This window comes from Adelges cooleyi, unplaced genomic scaffold (genome assembly GCF_023614345.1).
Source record: "Adelges cooleyi isolate 19-005CV unplaced genomic scaffold, UGA_ACOO_1.1 ACOO_flye_CR_arks_rails_tigmint_CR_PRNA_21, whole genome shotgun sequence".
Taxonomy (NCBI): Eukaryota; Metazoa; Arthropoda; class Insecta; order Hemiptera; family Adelgidae; genus Adelges; species Adelges cooleyi.
The window spans coordinates 9,972,324-9,988,903 of record NW_026095871.1 but is presented as its reverse complement, the minus strand read 5'-3'; the positions used below and the strand labels follow the sequence as shown (position 1 = coordinate 9,988,903).

At 29.3% G+C, this 16,580-nt stretch overlaps 3 protein-coding genes and 1 long non-coding RNA gene across 4 annotated transcripts; 1 reads left to right on the top strand and 3 right to left on the bottom strand.

Annotated features, from left to right (window-relative positions):
• Positions 1–259: 259 nt before the first annotated feature.
• LOC126834462 (out at first protein) lies at positions 260–2,313 on the top strand. Its single transcript, XM_050566392.1, has 5 exons — positions 260–589; positions 725–838; positions 946–1,080; positions 1,580–1,763; positions 1,932–2,313. Exons 1-5 carry the CDS (start codon positions 485–487, stop codon positions 2,213–2,215), a joined length of 822 nt encoding a protein of 273 aa, XP_050422349.1. The 5' UTR covers positions 260–484; the 3' UTR covers positions 2,216–2,313.
• A 356-nt stretch (positions 2,314–2,669) lies between these two features.
• LOC126834457 (cleavage stimulation factor subunit 2) lies at positions 2,670–6,105 on the bottom strand. Its single transcript, XM_050566384.1, has 9 exons — positions 5,902–6,105; positions 5,595–5,673; positions 5,363–5,532; positions 4,748–4,896; positions 4,486–4,593; positions 4,116–4,272; positions 3,826–3,961; positions 3,543–3,741; positions 2,670–2,918 (listed from the first exon to the last, which is right to left on the bottom strand). The coding sequence occupies exons 1-9, from the start codon at positions 5,945–5,947 to the stop codon at positions 2,799–2,801; spliced, it is 1,164 nt and encodes a 387-aa protein (XP_050422341.1). The 5' UTR covers positions 5,948–6,105; the 3' UTR covers positions 2,670–2,798.
• A 1,110-nt stretch (positions 6,106–7,215) lies between these two features.
• LOC126834421 (glutathione S-transferase LANCL1-like) lies at positions 7,216–10,346 on the bottom strand. Its single transcript, XM_050566327.1, has 9 exons — positions 9,897–10,346; positions 9,439–9,663; positions 9,217–9,371; positions 9,001–9,142; positions 8,787–8,930; positions 8,218–8,400; positions 7,916–8,062; positions 7,718–7,817; positions 7,216–7,415 (listed from the first exon to the last, which is right to left on the bottom strand). Exons 1-9 carry the CDS (start codon positions 10,017–10,019, stop codon positions 7,345–7,347), a joined length of 1,290 nt encoding a protein of 429 aa, XP_050422284.1. The 5' UTR covers positions 10,020–10,346; the 3' UTR covers positions 7,216–7,344.
• Positions 10,347–14,941: 4,595 nt separating this feature from the next.
• LOC126834470 (uncharacterized) lies at positions 14,942–15,891 on the bottom strand. The gene is made up of 3 exons (XR_007685073.1): positions 15,685–15,891; positions 15,351–15,422; positions 14,942–14,975 (listed from the first exon to the last, which is right to left on the bottom strand). It is a non-coding gene; the product is annotated as an uncharacterized LOC126834470 (long non-coding RNA).
• Positions 15,892–16,580: the final 689 nt, after the last annotated feature.

The window sequence follows — 16,580 nt, the reverse complement described above, 5'->3', positions numbered from 1 at the left end:
TATTCAGTATTCCAGCTAAAAGTGTGGTTGTCTTACATTATTTAGTTTGGTTCCTAAAAAAATATTTTTTTTTATAGATCAAAAACAAGAAATTATGAAAAAAAATTGGTGGGAACTGGGAAGGAGAGTAAAATACTTTTTTTAGAGGACTAATATTTTTTATTCTTTCATGTTTACTCAATTGTCGCCTTACTGGTTGCCACCTTATTGATGCTGAACTACTTAACTGTGGGCCGTAGCGATATCCGTGATAAGACATTTTTTTATCATGAATCTCGTGAACATTTTGTAGTTTGAACAATGTTAGTTGTAACTTATCCAAATTTCAAATTTAATAAATTTAAAATGTAAATAATGTAATGCTACTGTCGCTTTACTTGCGCTTTTGTTGGGGTTAATAATTAAAAAAATAATTTATGTAGTTTAGGCAATAAATCGAGAATAGACTGAATTTAAAATTCTATCTTTCTCATTATTTAGAGAAATGAACGTCATTCAAACATCAAAATTATTGTATTTAATTTGTATTTATATCGCACTTCTCAACAACTTTTTTGTCATCTCTTTGGTGATAAACGTAAAAAACCAGGTACGCAGATCATCTTCTCAAATAGTGTAGACCATTGTCTATATAAAAAAAAATAGTGTTCGATCAAAATGGTCGACTTGCTCCGCCATTAAAACGTGTTAAAAATCCAAATTATTAGCCTTTTGAAATTTTCAGAACGGAATTATTATAAAAGAGACAATTGTTGCCAATATAACGGATGATGCCATTACTTTGGAATTACAATTACCCGACTCTACGTTGATTACACAACACATTGATTTTACTAAGGTATAAATTTATTTAGTATCGTCGCTAAGCCAAGAAGGTATTGGTTTTATATTTTTTGGAAAATGAATCAAATAGAATAATATTTTGGTTTATATTTAAACAATTAGGAAGTTCAAATTGTGCAAGTTTTATTGTCAGGGGAAGAAGAACGAGGCCAAAAACCCTATCAAATATTGTGTTTTATCAACCACATACAACCAAATGAGTATATATCTCCAGATGCTATGGCTAAACTCAGACAAGTAAGAAATACAGCGATTCAATTTAGTATTTATACGTATTTTGACTACTATTCAAATTTAATATTTCATAAGAAGTTATCAAGTTGTAATTAATACATTTTAACATTTTCGTTTTTTGTGTTAAATATTTCATATTGGTTATTAGTTTATTACTGTGGCTAGCTAAATGTATCCGAATGCCAATACTAAAATAAATATCCATTTTAGAATTTTTAATGCATTTGAAGGGCTGTGTTGCAAATAGAAAATTTTACAAAAATAATTTTAATAAGTTTAAATATTGAGGCAAAATATTTTATTGAGAAAGACGATTGGCCCAGTGTGTAAGGCGGAAGTTTGATACTCAGTTGTAGGCTACTCTGTTTACCGGGTGGGAAGTCGTCCATTGAATAAGAGTCACCTTCTTTCTTAAAGATTAACCATCCATCCCGGCATAGAAACGGTTGGGTTAGGTTTATTTGATGCTGTGTTAATTTTATTTTGTTGAAAAATGTTTTAGAAAAATCCTGGTACAATAAGAGTTGCCGAAGAAAATAAAGGTATTTTCAACATAACAATAGACATGAAAATCAAACCAAAAGATAGTAGTCATATTTCAAAACACATTTATTCGTTATGTTCAGAAGCACCCGATTCTACATTTACTAGGAAAGTCGACATCGATAAATGGGCTGCCGTACCGGGTATATTACTTGCAAAATATTTGTCAATTCTCGTTTAACACAATATAGTGTTGTTAATTTTTTTTATAACTTTATTACCGTTAACTGTTTGGGGTAATAATTATTACTTATTGTCAAGTTATTGAATTAAACTAACTCTTTATATTAATAATTTTGCTTACATTGCAGGCATGTACTTGGGAAGTCTATTAGAATCGGTCGTGAATATGAATATGACCCCTAGATCCAACCTTAGGTTATGTCGAGATACCGGAAAAGTGTGGTCGCACTGTTTGTGTACAATGGAGGTGATTATACCATGGTACCCGTGCGCACTGAAATTTTGTAAAGATCATATTAGCAAAAAACCTGCAAACGTCGAGAGTTACCGATGCGGTATTCAAACTTGTTCAAAGACTTTAAACTTTATGTATGCCGTAAAGCATAAACATCATTGTTTATCCATCGAATGATAAACTTGTTATTATGCGTTAAATTTGTAAATATTGTAATTATTGTCGTTAAAAATATTTTGTATTAGTGATTGTATTAGCAATTGAATTTATATTATGTATAATATGTTATATAAACACAGTTTTAGTATTTATAAATAAAAAAAATGAAAATGCTATACATTTTTTTTTAAAAATTAGCAAATTATATACTTTATATCAAAGTTGACCGTTAAAAAAATGGTCAAATTATTTTTCGGATTTTCCTGGTTTTGAGGATGATGGAGTTGACTATTTCTACTTTTGACACACCAATGTACAAAACACATACAATTTTGGATCTATAGAGGTGTTATTCGAGTCAATCAGTCAATTGGAAAAAAAGTTATAGTGACTTAACACACAAAAAAAGAAACATCTAGATAAAATCAAAAGCTTCTTGCTATCACATTGAAGCAATAATAAAATAAAAACATTAATAAAAATATTGGTTTATAATTGTTACGCAAAAATTATTATCCGATATTCAAGATGATATTTAAAAGGAAATTATAAGAAGACAATTTGGTCTTAGTACATAAAAAAAAATTAACTATTAAGACAACTATCTTTGAGCAGATTTAGCTATCTGTTCTTTTAAAACGAGAATACTCTGCCGTTGTTCAACTGGCAACATTGCAATTTGTTCGTCGGTCAACTGCAATACTTGCATAATCAACGCAGCCTGAAATACACAGAAATCAAAATTAATTAATATGGTGTACTCAATAAATAATTATATGCAAACATTATTTAAAATAGACACTACTTTATTTCTGCTCTATAAAAAATGTAATTTTTTTTTTTTTAATTATAAATAAGCATCTATTTTGTTGTATAGATTTCATATAATATTTTATAGATTTCAATCAATCTAAAAAGTAATAATTGGTAAAAGCAGACTAAAAAATGTCATTATTTTACTGGAGAATCGGCTTAAGAGACAAAATATATATTATTGCCATCCCAGAACACTCAATTAATAAAAAAATAAGTTTTTAATGAAGTTCATGAGAGTAATAAGTTTACTCAAACTAATAATTTAATCTAATAATAAGCTGAATTTTATTTTCCACAAAAACCTATTTGGACGTTTATAAATATTTTAAGGGTTACATTATTATTTTTATAGTTAAAAAATATCTTAGTTTATTGTCTTATTATTATTTTTTATTTTAACGACTGAAGAGAATCAAAAACATATTTTAGAATAAATAATATTGATGCATATATTTAACTTTTTTATGATATGAAAACCCAGTCATTGATAACAGCACACTGCACTGCGATTATTACATAGATAATTTACCTTTTCAGTGTCGGTGGATGAAGCTTGTTTGGGTTGTTGCTGAACGGTCGAAGGACGTGATGGCTGCAATGGTTGAGAAGGCATTTGTGGAACTGTTACTGAAGGTGCAGAAATATTAGAAGCCGCTCTCGGATCCCGGATCGTAAATTGTTGACGTATATCAGAGTCCATGTTTGTAGCTCGTGGATCTCTTGAAACTCTAAATCGATAAAAGATTATTTATAAATTTTTCTTGAGACAAAGTGTTCTCTAAATAAAAAGTATTTGGTTAGGGTTAACATACGGTATGGGTTGAGTAGGCATTGGGTCGATGGGCATTGAAGTTATTGGCTGCGGGATAGGCATTTGTGATGGTGGCTGCCTTAGATCTTGGTCCATAACTCGTACACGATTCATTTGCCTCAGGTCCATGTCTTCAACTGAACACAAAAATCGTTATTTATAGAAAATAAATTGGGTAACTAAAATCATAAGATAATACAAAATGGAGAGACTGTAAATTGGGGAATTAATTATTTTTTCCATTTCTAAAACTTTACAAGGTAATACAAATATAAAATAGACAATACATACCGGGCAGAGTGTGAGGTTGTACAATAGGATTTGTAGGTTTCGGCTGAGTCCAAACATCGTTGATGGGCATACGTGGTACAGAATTTACAGTTGCCGTGGGCACTGTAGTATTTGGAATCAATGGTGGAGGCACTTTGTGTGCCGAGTGCAACATGCTCTATAAATAATTCGACATAAACAATTAACAGGAATTCATCATTATATTTGTTTCCTAAAGGTCTACCGTGCAGTTAAATAAAAACAAACAAGTATAACCTAAGCATTTTTTTTTTAAGTATAATAAATAATTTGTTTTAAATAATGAATTGTTTGAAATACAATTTATTCAAATTTTGTCTAAATTATTAAAGTTTTGCTATATTTTACTAACAACGGCGACCTGTGGATCCACAATTTTCATTATGACTTGTGCTTGTAACAATGCGTAGCCAAGTTGCGGATTTTGCAATAACATACTACGAGCTTCTGCGGGATTATTCTGGAATCAGGTGTAAAAAAAACCACAATAATAATTGTACTCATAAACCAAAACAAGACAATTGATAAATGTAAATATTCTACGCCAAATATCAAATTAATATGTATTTAAACTTTCTTTATTATTAATACACAACAATATTACTCGACTTTACCTGTATGCAGACTTTCATTTGTTTCATGAGCTCAAACATTTGCTCCGGCGGCAAAGAAGCGACTGCACTACTTATATGTTCAGGTGCTTTTTCAGCACTCACAGCTTCACCATAATGATTTTCTGATGTAGGCATTCCCATCATTAAAGCTAAAAAGTGAATAAAATAAAAAATGGGTAAATAACAAATGATTTATCAACAAAATAATATTTTAACTATAACAACAGAGTTGGGCATTATACTACTAAGAAAATAATTTATTACAATTTCGAATAAACCACTAATAACTATTCATTGGAAAAATTATAATCGAAATTTAAAAAGTCACCGTTTTAAGTTAACTAAAATTATGTTATCATAATAAAAGCTATAAAAATAATAAGGAATTATTTTACTATAATTTAATTATTCTTTATTTTTTTTTAGTTTACTCAAACGTTATTTGAAAATTATTAAATAAAAAAATTAATTTAATATAATATTTCAATTAACATGTTATTAGATTTGTTTTAATCATTATTCACTGATAAATTTGTGCAACTCAACAATACAATGAGATAATATAATTTTAAACTTCACTTTAGAACATAAATACAACAAGGAATTCATAATTACATTGCATTTCCAGTCTTGATTTTTCTGTACAAGCGTTATCAACACGAAGAGTGCGGCCGCCAATTTCATAGCCGTTGAGATTACGCATGGCACTAAGTGCGGTTTCTTGATCTTTGTACTCGCAAAAACCATAGCCTTTTGGTTTTCCCGTTTCTCTATCGTAAACAAGTCTGGAAAATACAGAAACAAATATTTAATTTGATCATATTAATTTGTTGTACATTTGACTTACTTAAAAGATATAACGGGTCCCACTTCGTTAAATATATCTTTGAGTTTTTCTTCAGTAGCTTCATACGGAATATTTCCAACTAAATAATACAAAAATATTTTAAAATCACATTATCATTTAAATAATTTCTAATCACGTTTGTAACTTGAATAAAATATACACTGTATACTATAACAAGTGTAGAAGTTTGACACAGACTTTAAAAAGTCTGTTTTATTTTATGCAGAAATAATAAATTTAATAGCTTAGACGGACCGTAGGTAAATTGTAAAATATGCATAAATGGAGTAAGTAAAAATGATCATACCGAAAACGCTTCTCATAGACTTGTCCAGAATATTTTGATCGGCCATTTTTCTAATTAATAGGGAACAGTATAAAGAATTATACAAAATTTGTTTTTGAAAAATGCCTATTATTCGAATTGATTACTATTAGATAGCAATATGCTGAAATCTGAATGTTCAAACTTCAATGTTGACTGTTGTCGGTAAATGCTGTTATCATTTACCATATTTTATCAAAGTAGTTGTGGCGGTGATTGCAGTGTGCAACGCATGGCGTATCTGATTGTTGAGACTTGAGAATAGAATCGTGCCATAGTAGTATGTGCATTGTGCAAATTAGACTTAAACTTGATTCGAGACGGATTTTAATTATTGGAAAGGCCTATTCCCTTCGGAATATGTTCTTTAGATACTCTAGCTTTAGGTACTCCGTACCTCCCCAGAAAAATCACCAAAATCATCCTGCATGGGAAATATCCTTAAATTTTGGAGAAGAAAAAACTGCAACCATTTATTATTTTTATAAAAATTATTATAACCACAGATATAGATTTATTATCTATATCTGTGACCATAACTTGGCAATTTTTTATGGGAAGGTCTAATTTACTGAACTGTATATTCGGTTGCCTATATCCAGGGGCATATGTTTGAACTACTAAAATGCGCATTTCAGTACATACGCCCCTGGATATAGGCAACCGAATATACAGTTCAGCAGTTTAGTAAATTAGACCTTCTCATTTTTTATTTAATTTGTGAATTATACTATCTATGTAATTTTTTGTCATAAGAAACTATAAATTTTACATTAAAAAGTGAACTATTGCGCTTTGTGAAGTTAAGTGATGAAATAATGAATCGCCGATTACAGAAACCACACTAGCCAATAATATCAAAACGTTAAATTAAAAAAAAAACTGATTAAATTTTTTATGTTTCTGCACAGACTAATGTTTGCTGACCAACACATACATCAAAAAGTTAAATTATATACTATATGTGTTATAGCGGCTGTATTATGTTATATACATTGTAAAAAATACAATTTAAATCTTAATTTAAAAAAGCCAGCTAAGTCGATTCCGGGCATAACAGAGACAGAGCTCAGATACTGGCAGTCACAGGTCTTTAAAATGATAAAAAATAAACTATTTATGGCCGTTCTCACTAGTTTGGCCAACTATGAGTAAATTTTTGTCTATAATTTGACTGAGTTATTTTCTTTGGAACAAATTAAATCTAGCCTCCTTCCAAAAAAAAAAAATACAATTATTTAAAAAGAATTCTATATAATTAATAAACAAAACATTAATTAAAAAAAAAAAAGGAAATTTTACAATTAAATCACACTGGTCTTTTTTATTCTGTACAACTTGTTTTGTTACAAAAATCAATTTGGTATTATCAAGTTCTAAATTATTTACAATATATACTTTACAGTAAATATAAATATGTGTGTTCTAAAACCCTATGAATTCTGCTTCTAAAGGGTTTTGAGCGTCCAGCAACATATAAATAACTCCCGTAATACCTATAAACAGAAAAAAAAAATTTATATGAATAACTATTAATTAAATAAGAAAAAATATACATTTCTACTCGTGTACAAACACACTCCGACGCTCATGCCTAATTTATATTGCTTTCCTCAATTAAGGAGAATCATCACAAAGCTAACAAAGTAGGTATAATCTGTTTACACATTTTATTTGTAAAAATATGAATGTAAATCTGTATTTATTTATAGTAGTAGATCAAATTTGAAAAAATACCTTAGAAAAATATTTTAGATTTGAAATATACATTTAATTTAATATGTATTTTGTCAAATACCTTCAAACAGTGATAAAGGACGATCAGGGTTTCTATTTTGACGATCAGTTGATAAACACCACTCCATGAATTTGGCAGTTCTATATAAATATTTAGAATTCTGTAAGATTGAGAACGATTTAAATTAGTATCATTATGTTTGTTATATACAAAGTGAAATTAAAATAATCAAAAAACATTAAATCAGGCACTACTCACTTTGGTAATTTGATACAGTGCTAAAAATGTATAAGTGTTACCACTAACACCATGGCACAACCCATAACCTTTAGTTAACAAACCTCGACTCCAGACCACTTCTCCAAATTTTTCAGCAGCAAGTAAATACTGATTGTCTTGAAAAACCTTGAAACCATAAACAGTCATTTTCAAGTAGTGCTAACACCCGAAAAGATTTATTTAAGAGTCAAAAACAGTCATAAACAATTAGTCAAACTACAACCTAGAGCAGCTAATCAACATGTCGCAACAAAATTTGTTGTTTTAAACAAAATTCTCACTTTATAAGCTAAAGCAAAAGTTAGGGCAACACCTGCAGCGCCGTGGCACCACTGGACTAAACGATCATTATCATTGTTTATTGACGATTGTATATTGCCCGATTCAAATCGGAAACTGAGTAAATAGTTCAATGCAGGTTTGATGAGATCATCCAACTCTTTTTTAGTCAAATACTCGTTTGCCTATAATAAAAAAAAATGTTTTTCAACAACTAAAATGTTCAACTAAACGATATTCATAAAATTAATATAATGTAAATAACGAACAACTGAAGATCTAATGCAAACAAGCGGCAATATTAAGTCATTGCATTTATTTGGTTAAACATAACCATCATCAATTTTTCGTCAAATGACAGAGCGGCTGGCCAATTTTTAGGAGAAATCCAGAATCATGGAACCGTTTTACTCATTTAACGGTGAATCCTTAAATTAGGCTTTACATGACTTATGGTAGACAACCACTTTAGTCAGTCTAGCAGTCGATTAGAACCAGAACAAGTAGTTTAGTTACACTTACTATAGTCTGTAACATATTAATAAATAAATAAATAAACAATACATCATACCAACAAAAGACAATGCAAAATTCCTGAAAGACCATGAGCTGCTCCTAAATATTTCTTTAAGTGCCACTCATACATAATTGGAGTCTTCTTTATGTTTTCCTTGACACAAAAGTACATGCCAGAATTTAATATTGCCGAAACTATCTATTTATAAAATACGCTTTAAATGAGAGAAAAAAAACTTTAAAAAAATATAAATATATATTTTATGCACCTGGCGAATTAACTTGTCTCTCTGCGGGTCCTTCCATCCTACACGCTTGAGGAGTAACAACGAATACAAATATCCAGCACGGCCATACAATAGTTCATCGGAATAATCTTCATCTAAAACCCGAGGTAACAAATCTGTAACTCTAAGAATTAATAACATACAATTTTAGTTACACTTCAAATAATTGTGTAATAATTTATTTATTTCAATACTCACTTCTTAATCATATTATTCACATTAACGAAGTCCATGTGTGTTTTATATATCGTAGCAGCTGTTACATAAACTCCTGATTCCCCCGTTAGGTATGATACGCGATTGGAAGTAGTATGTAATTTTAATAAACATTTTTCAATGATTAGTTTGGCTTTCTGTCAAAGTAAACTAAATTGAATACAAAAATATTTATTATTCACCTAAAAAAATAAACATACAAACCTCTTTAGTATTCAATTGGTTTTGTGTTTTCAACGCATGGAAATTAAATAGCACAGCGATACCAGCCATTCCAGAATATATTGATTCGACTCGATGATTATCATCACCGTGTTCAGAGTTCAGATATGTTTCGACATTTTCTTGCAACATTGACATTAGTGGCTTGAGGAAATTGGTAATTTTTCTTTCGAAAGAAGGGTTAATTTTTATAATTTCTACATCATACTAAAAACAATTGACACCAATCAATTACAAGGTATACTTGGAAAGTAAGGTTACAACAGTCATTAAAAATTTAAAAATTCATATTTATTAATGAAATGTATGCACATATTATTGATTTTAGATTATACAGATAAGCGGTGCTTTAGACAAAAAGTAAAAATGGCAACCGATTTAATATAGAATTCCTGCTGGCATTTAGAAACAACAACATGTTCTCAGGCCACTCAACTTACATATGACTTTAATACATCTTTTATCTCTTCATCGGATTGAACGTTAGACCCTTTACACAAGAAGTTTGTATAATATCTACTTCGTTCAGGTGTAGCTCTATCGGTATTTGTCGACAACTTCATTTTAAGGGTTTTTTTTATCAAACAAAAAACTTTAAACTTATCTTTCAATTGTTATTAAAATTATAAACCACAGAAGTATAGTACTTGAATCATTTTTGACTGGTAAAGGTGTTATAATTTAGTTAAGATCGTTCAAAAAGTCAATAACCGATGTAGGTAAATGACAGATTTAATGAAGTGGTATTTTCCTTTGAAAATAAATATTATTATACAATTATACACCTCAGAGTTCGGACATACGTTACATTTTGGCTTTGGTAAATTGCAACCGTTGGCGGCGTTACAGTGTTATCAAACATTTTAGTTTGTTATCAAGTGTTTAGCACCGTGACAACATCATAGAGTAAATACTCTATGGACAAATGGACAACATCAATCGGTATGTCGGCTCCTCGTGTTATCAATTTTCACAAGATGGCTGCTCGCGTTCTCACATACGCTATAGCACACGGCCGCAAAGAATACCGGCAGCCATATTGCGATTAATATGAATTACCCACATACCTATTTTCTTTATACAAATATATTGAGATTAACAGGAAGCTTAACCACAGGTGTTTGGGGGGGAGCACGACACGGAGCCACTCGACAAGGAGCCACCGAAAATCGACACGGAGCCACTCGACAAACAGCCATCCGAAGAGATACCAACATGTACAATATTTATGTAAAATGTACGATTATTATTTGTGTATGTTGTGCGGCCGACACCACATATTATAACGGAGTAATAGCAAAAAATGTAATTTCCAAATTGTAAATCAATAAAAATAAAAACAGTAACTTTGTAGAAAATATTATATTTTTATTAAAACCCCTATTGTATAGTAGACATTGTTGATATATTAGCTGGACAATAGTGATAAGTCTTAGTCTAGTTAAAAAAATATCAACCACAAAATAAAAAAAAGCTGTATATTTCAATAACAAATGGAACTTATCACAGATGTTATAAAAATAGCGTAGACAGTAGACACAACGCGGTCACACGGCGTGCGTAACAGTGTTTTTGTATACTATTATAATTTATAACTTATAAGGTTCTGTTCAAATAATTAGTGTCAGCTAAAATACGTTTGATGACATTGTTTTCGACCTAAATAGTTTTAGTAAATATTATTTTCGACTTAAATATTTTTCGGCTATTATATTTTCGGTTAATATATGTTTTGGTTCTAAATTTTTTCGGAATTATTATTTTCGGCATAAATATAACATGATAACTAATACACAGATATGAAAATATATAACACAAAATTAAATAATATTTAACTATAATTTATTATTGTGTTATTGCCTATTGGAAGTTGTTAAGTATTTAAGTAAATGTGTTTAATTTTATTGTCGGGTATCGAATAGTTTCGTATAAGGTATTCACGATGTATTTTCTTATTTTTCAATTTTTTCTAGTTTTTCAGGTTTTTCAGGTTTTTCTAGTTTTTCTAGTTTTTTTATCTTTTCTAGAAAAACTAGAAAAACTAGAAAAAACTGAAAAACTAGAAAAACTAGAAAAACCTGAAAAACTAGAAAAACTCGAAAAACTAGAAAAACTAGAAAAACTAGAAAAACTAGAAACTAGAAAAACTATAAAAGTTTATCTAGTTTTTATAGTTTTTTAGGAAAATTTTTAGAAAGTTCATTCTCACCAAATTTGCCTAGTATCAGTTCTAATACGTGTTCATTACATTTAACTGCCGAAAACTTTAAAACTGTTTATTTTTTAACACCATAAATAATTCTCTCCTCGTAAACTTTACTTTACTTTACTTGAGAACACAGTCGGGCTTATCATGACTACCTACAAAAGAGAAATTGAAAAAATAAAATAAGAGAAAAGGTTATTTTTGGCATGGTCTTGAACCGTGACTGCGTACGGTACGGCGCCTTCGATAGTGAGACGCGTTGCCGACTAGACCACGATTCACGTGACAACATTAACCTTCATGCGCTCGCGCGGACGGCAAACTGGCCGTCCTTATACATTTTCTCAAAAATGTTTGTCCAAAGTGCCAAGGAAGCGGTGAGAAGGGTATGTATTCTCTAGTTATACATCTCCGATAGAATATGATCGAATTTGGTCAAACTAGTCCACCCCAGCAGTTCAGTATAGCCACAAACTCAGTAGTGTCAGTATGACGGCCAACTTGCCGTCCACGCGAGCGAAAATGAGAATTTTTGCCTGTATTTTTTATACTTACGATCTGGATTTATATTATGAAAAGGAAGCATATAGGAAAGGCAAGTGTCAATAGAAATTACAAGAACCTTTTACCATTCCCTCGATGCTCTGAAGAAAATTTTTCTCAAAAATTTAAAAGGACGGCCAATTTGCCGTCCATACGAGCGGCTGAAGGATATTTCTATTATTTTTAAATAAACATTTTTGGTCAGCATTTTTTATGTTCCAATGTTGTGTTAGAGGTAATTGACTCTAAATATTTCGAAACATCCACCTTAAATAAAGAATAACTCACGAAAATAATAAAAAAATAAGGACGGACAAATTGCCGTCACGCGAGCGGTAGTGTAACTTTAGGAGGCGCGAGAGCATGAAGGTTAAATAGAATACGCTCTATTTAACAAAAGGGGAAACAAAGGAATTTGATTTTTACTCTTTTATGCTTATTACAAGTTATGTTTTCGTACTAATTAAAAAAAGTCGGTGTACTTTTCGGAACTTTTTTTAAAACTCCAGCCAAAGTAAAAATTGTTATAATATTTTAAACAAAAATAGTAATTTTAAAATGTACAATAGATATGTATAACATACACCTGGTATGCAAACGATTAAACCAGATAAAAGTACATACCTGACGCTTCAGAATCCATTTTAATAACCTTATAAATTTTAAACTAGGAAAATAGGATAAGCACAAGTAATCGATCAACAGTTTCGACTCGATTATTTTTATTAGCGCGCCACACAAAAGAAATCTTTTAAGTTTAATACCTCTGTCACCAGACGTCCAAAGTTCAAATATGAAACCATTTTATCGTAACCAATTATCTAACAACTTATTTCTAACAATATCATAATTTTTAAAAATAGTTCAAAAATAGAGTTTTGTCCAACTAGATTTAAATTTTGACCCACTGTGCGGCGTAAGGTCACAACTCTAATAGGTATAACATTTTTAATGTTTAAAAAATATTAAAATAACAATTTAAAAACTAAAAAATCATGTTTATAAAAGTGTATAAATGTATGTAACAGTTGAAATATCATAAACATTTAAAAATCGGGCATATGACTACATGCTACCCTGTAGATTCCGTATCTGTACAGTCCGTACGGTAAGAGTGTTTATGGATTCCGTAAAAGTACGGTCTGTAGCATAATTTTTTCCGAATTCGTACGGTCCGTGCTAATACGGTCAGTGTCATTTAAGATTCCGTAGAAGTACGGCCCGTAGTTTTACGGTTTTGTTTTTTCCGTGTTAGTACGGTCCGTAACAATACGGTCCGTAAAATTACTTTCCGAAATGGTACAGTCCGTGATAATATTTTCCGTGATTTTACATGCGTCCATACAAATGCCCATGAAGAAAGAGGGAGTTACCATGTGAGCCCTTGGCTATGTTTATCTCGGTGGCCGCTCCCCCAACACAGTAACACTATTTTTATTATAGAAAAATAAATTTACCTTATAGGTACAACTATAATTATGAATTATTATTGTTGTTATTTTTAATTATGTCCATATAACGGGACACAACTAGTGACAAGTATTGTATCGTTTGTGTCTTCAATCTCTTGGTAAAGAAAATTGTTGGTTTATAAAACACAAGTAATCTTTGAGCAAGGTTAAGTAAAACATGTAAAATCATATCAAGTGCCTTTTCATAAAACTTATTAGACAGTTTTAATATTTACGAGTATTGAGAAAAGGTGGTTTATTATTATTATATTTGTATCATATTTATTAACATTAAATAAGAAATTTAGTAAAGCAGTTTCATGTATCTTTAAAAATATATTGGATTGATCACATACAATGTTAAATAAAGTATTAACTGAGTTTTGTATACGGCTATTCCTTTAGCTATTTTTCATAACAAGTCATAGTATTCATTCAAATATAATTTATTTGCATGAATAGGTATAGACGCGATACCCAAACATGAAAAACTACTCTTTAAAAATACATTTTTTATCAGTCATAATAATTTGTATTAAGCTATATTGCCAGTTTTCTAATTTCAATTAATGTAATGACTTAAGGTCAATGCTTTTGATATAAGTTAAAAAATTAAAAACAATTCTGAAATACACAATGTCTAGATTTAAATGAAATTCCATTATTTTATAATAATCACATCTCTATTGAATTTATAGATTATTTTGTTTTGTTATATACTATTTTATTGTTACTTCTATTCTATTTCGAATGTGAAATAATCAAACATGTGTAGGTATTTTAAATTAAAAATATAATTTCCGAATTAAAAAATAAATTATTTATTTATAAGAATAAATAATAACGTACGTTTTCAACATTTACATTATATAATATATTAATATTTATTAAATTGTATCATTTTTTTTTTATTTATAAAATATTATAATTGATTACATACATTTAAAGATACTTGTTGGACTAGAACTAACAATAAGACAATATACATTTATTGTATTAATAAATTTAAAACATCAAATATCCAACGTATTAACTTTTGTCAATGCGGGGCCATATTTTACATTGAACGGTTTTGTTTATATTCAATTCTCTTTATGTGTGTTTGAAACCATAATTTGGAATTGAACAAGCACCAAAAAGTACGTGAACATAAGGCCTGCCGACTGCGAAACATAGACAATCATTTAAACATTACATTTGTGTATACTAGCCTTATTTAAAATACCTACACCCCAAAGTAGAGGTAGATTTATATCGAATAACTTCAATACTGTAATACGTACTGCCCGGCTATTGACTCGAAGTGTGAATACTTTTAGCTGTCAAAAAATTAAAAACGCCAATTACAAATACTTAATAACAATATATATCAATTAGTTAATTTGTTGATGATTCACACAATGTTTAGAATTCATTAAATATTTTAAAACTTATGTATAATAATATATAATAATATATATATATTTTTTTTTTTAATAATTACACCTGTTATCAGTTACATAATGATCAAGTACTTATTAAGAAAACGATTCTATGCAAATTACTTTAATAAGTACAAAAACTATAAGCTATTTTTAAAAATTCAAAGTTTCAATCTACACCTCTACTATAATAATCACACTATTTTTTTTTATTTATCACTATTCATGAATTAGTAAGCGCCGCGATTTAATAATAATAAAATAATTACTCACAATAGTTTGACAAATGGGATCGTCACCCAACACATTTCCCAAATGTCGAATTTGAGAAATTATCCGTTGACTCTAAATTTAAAAGTAAATATTTGTATTATTAGTTAATACAAATATATGAATCTTCTATTAAGTATTAGGTGGATTAGAGCTAATATTCACCTAAGTAATGTAACAAACTACCGTTTTCTATTAAATCTTGTTGTCACGATTTTCACAAATGTATTTCAAAATATCTTAACCATATTGCTTTTACACATACCACCCAAATTTATTTTATATGATAAAAAATAATTGAATAATTTGTAAATTTGTAATTCGACTTTATAATTACCTCTTTGGCAGTAGCATTGCATCTGTAACACAAGTAAATCAAATTCCCCGCCACAATGCATATGTGAATGCATACGTTAACATACGTGGAAATGTTCACAATCATTTTACGAACTATGATTTCCCATATAAATATATACAGACTTAAAAATAACTGAATGTAAATGTCCATCATTATAAATAACAATTCTGGTCCGAAAGTATTGGATACATGTCCAATGAAGTCTTCAAGAAACCAATGATCGTTCATCACCGATCTCAATCGCAACGCCCGTTCAGACTTTGATATCAAACTGCACAGTGCTCCCATTTCTCTATAGAATAATATATATGTATATACATGTATTTTCTACGAGATATTATGTAATATAAATTAGGGTTATCAATTAACATTAAAACAAGGTTGGAAAAATTACAGTCAATAATTCAACCAAATTAACTCAATAAGAAAATTGATAAATGTTAACATGTACAATTGTATTACTGTATCTGAAAACTAAGATTTTTTATAAAAAAAATATTGAAGTAAAAAGAATATTCCATTATATTTTCTTTAAAATTCTTATAATTACAAAATAGTATAAAACTATTTTAAACATATTATAGGTTTTTTTTATTTTTAAATTATTTTATAAGACGTATTACATCTAATAAAAAAGAAAATAATTATGATGGGCGTTATAAAACAAAGAAATAACAAACTATTTGGTAATTTTTTAAGACATAATAAGGGCGTATCAATAGTGATAAACGATGGATTCGATCAAGGAAAGTATTTATTGCAGAAATAAACAGGTTAGCGGAGTGCGATAATTATTTTGTGTAACAATTTATAACGGTTAATTTATAGTCCTGTCAATCTTGGTCTGCGCCGATAACACAATAAGTACATTTTAT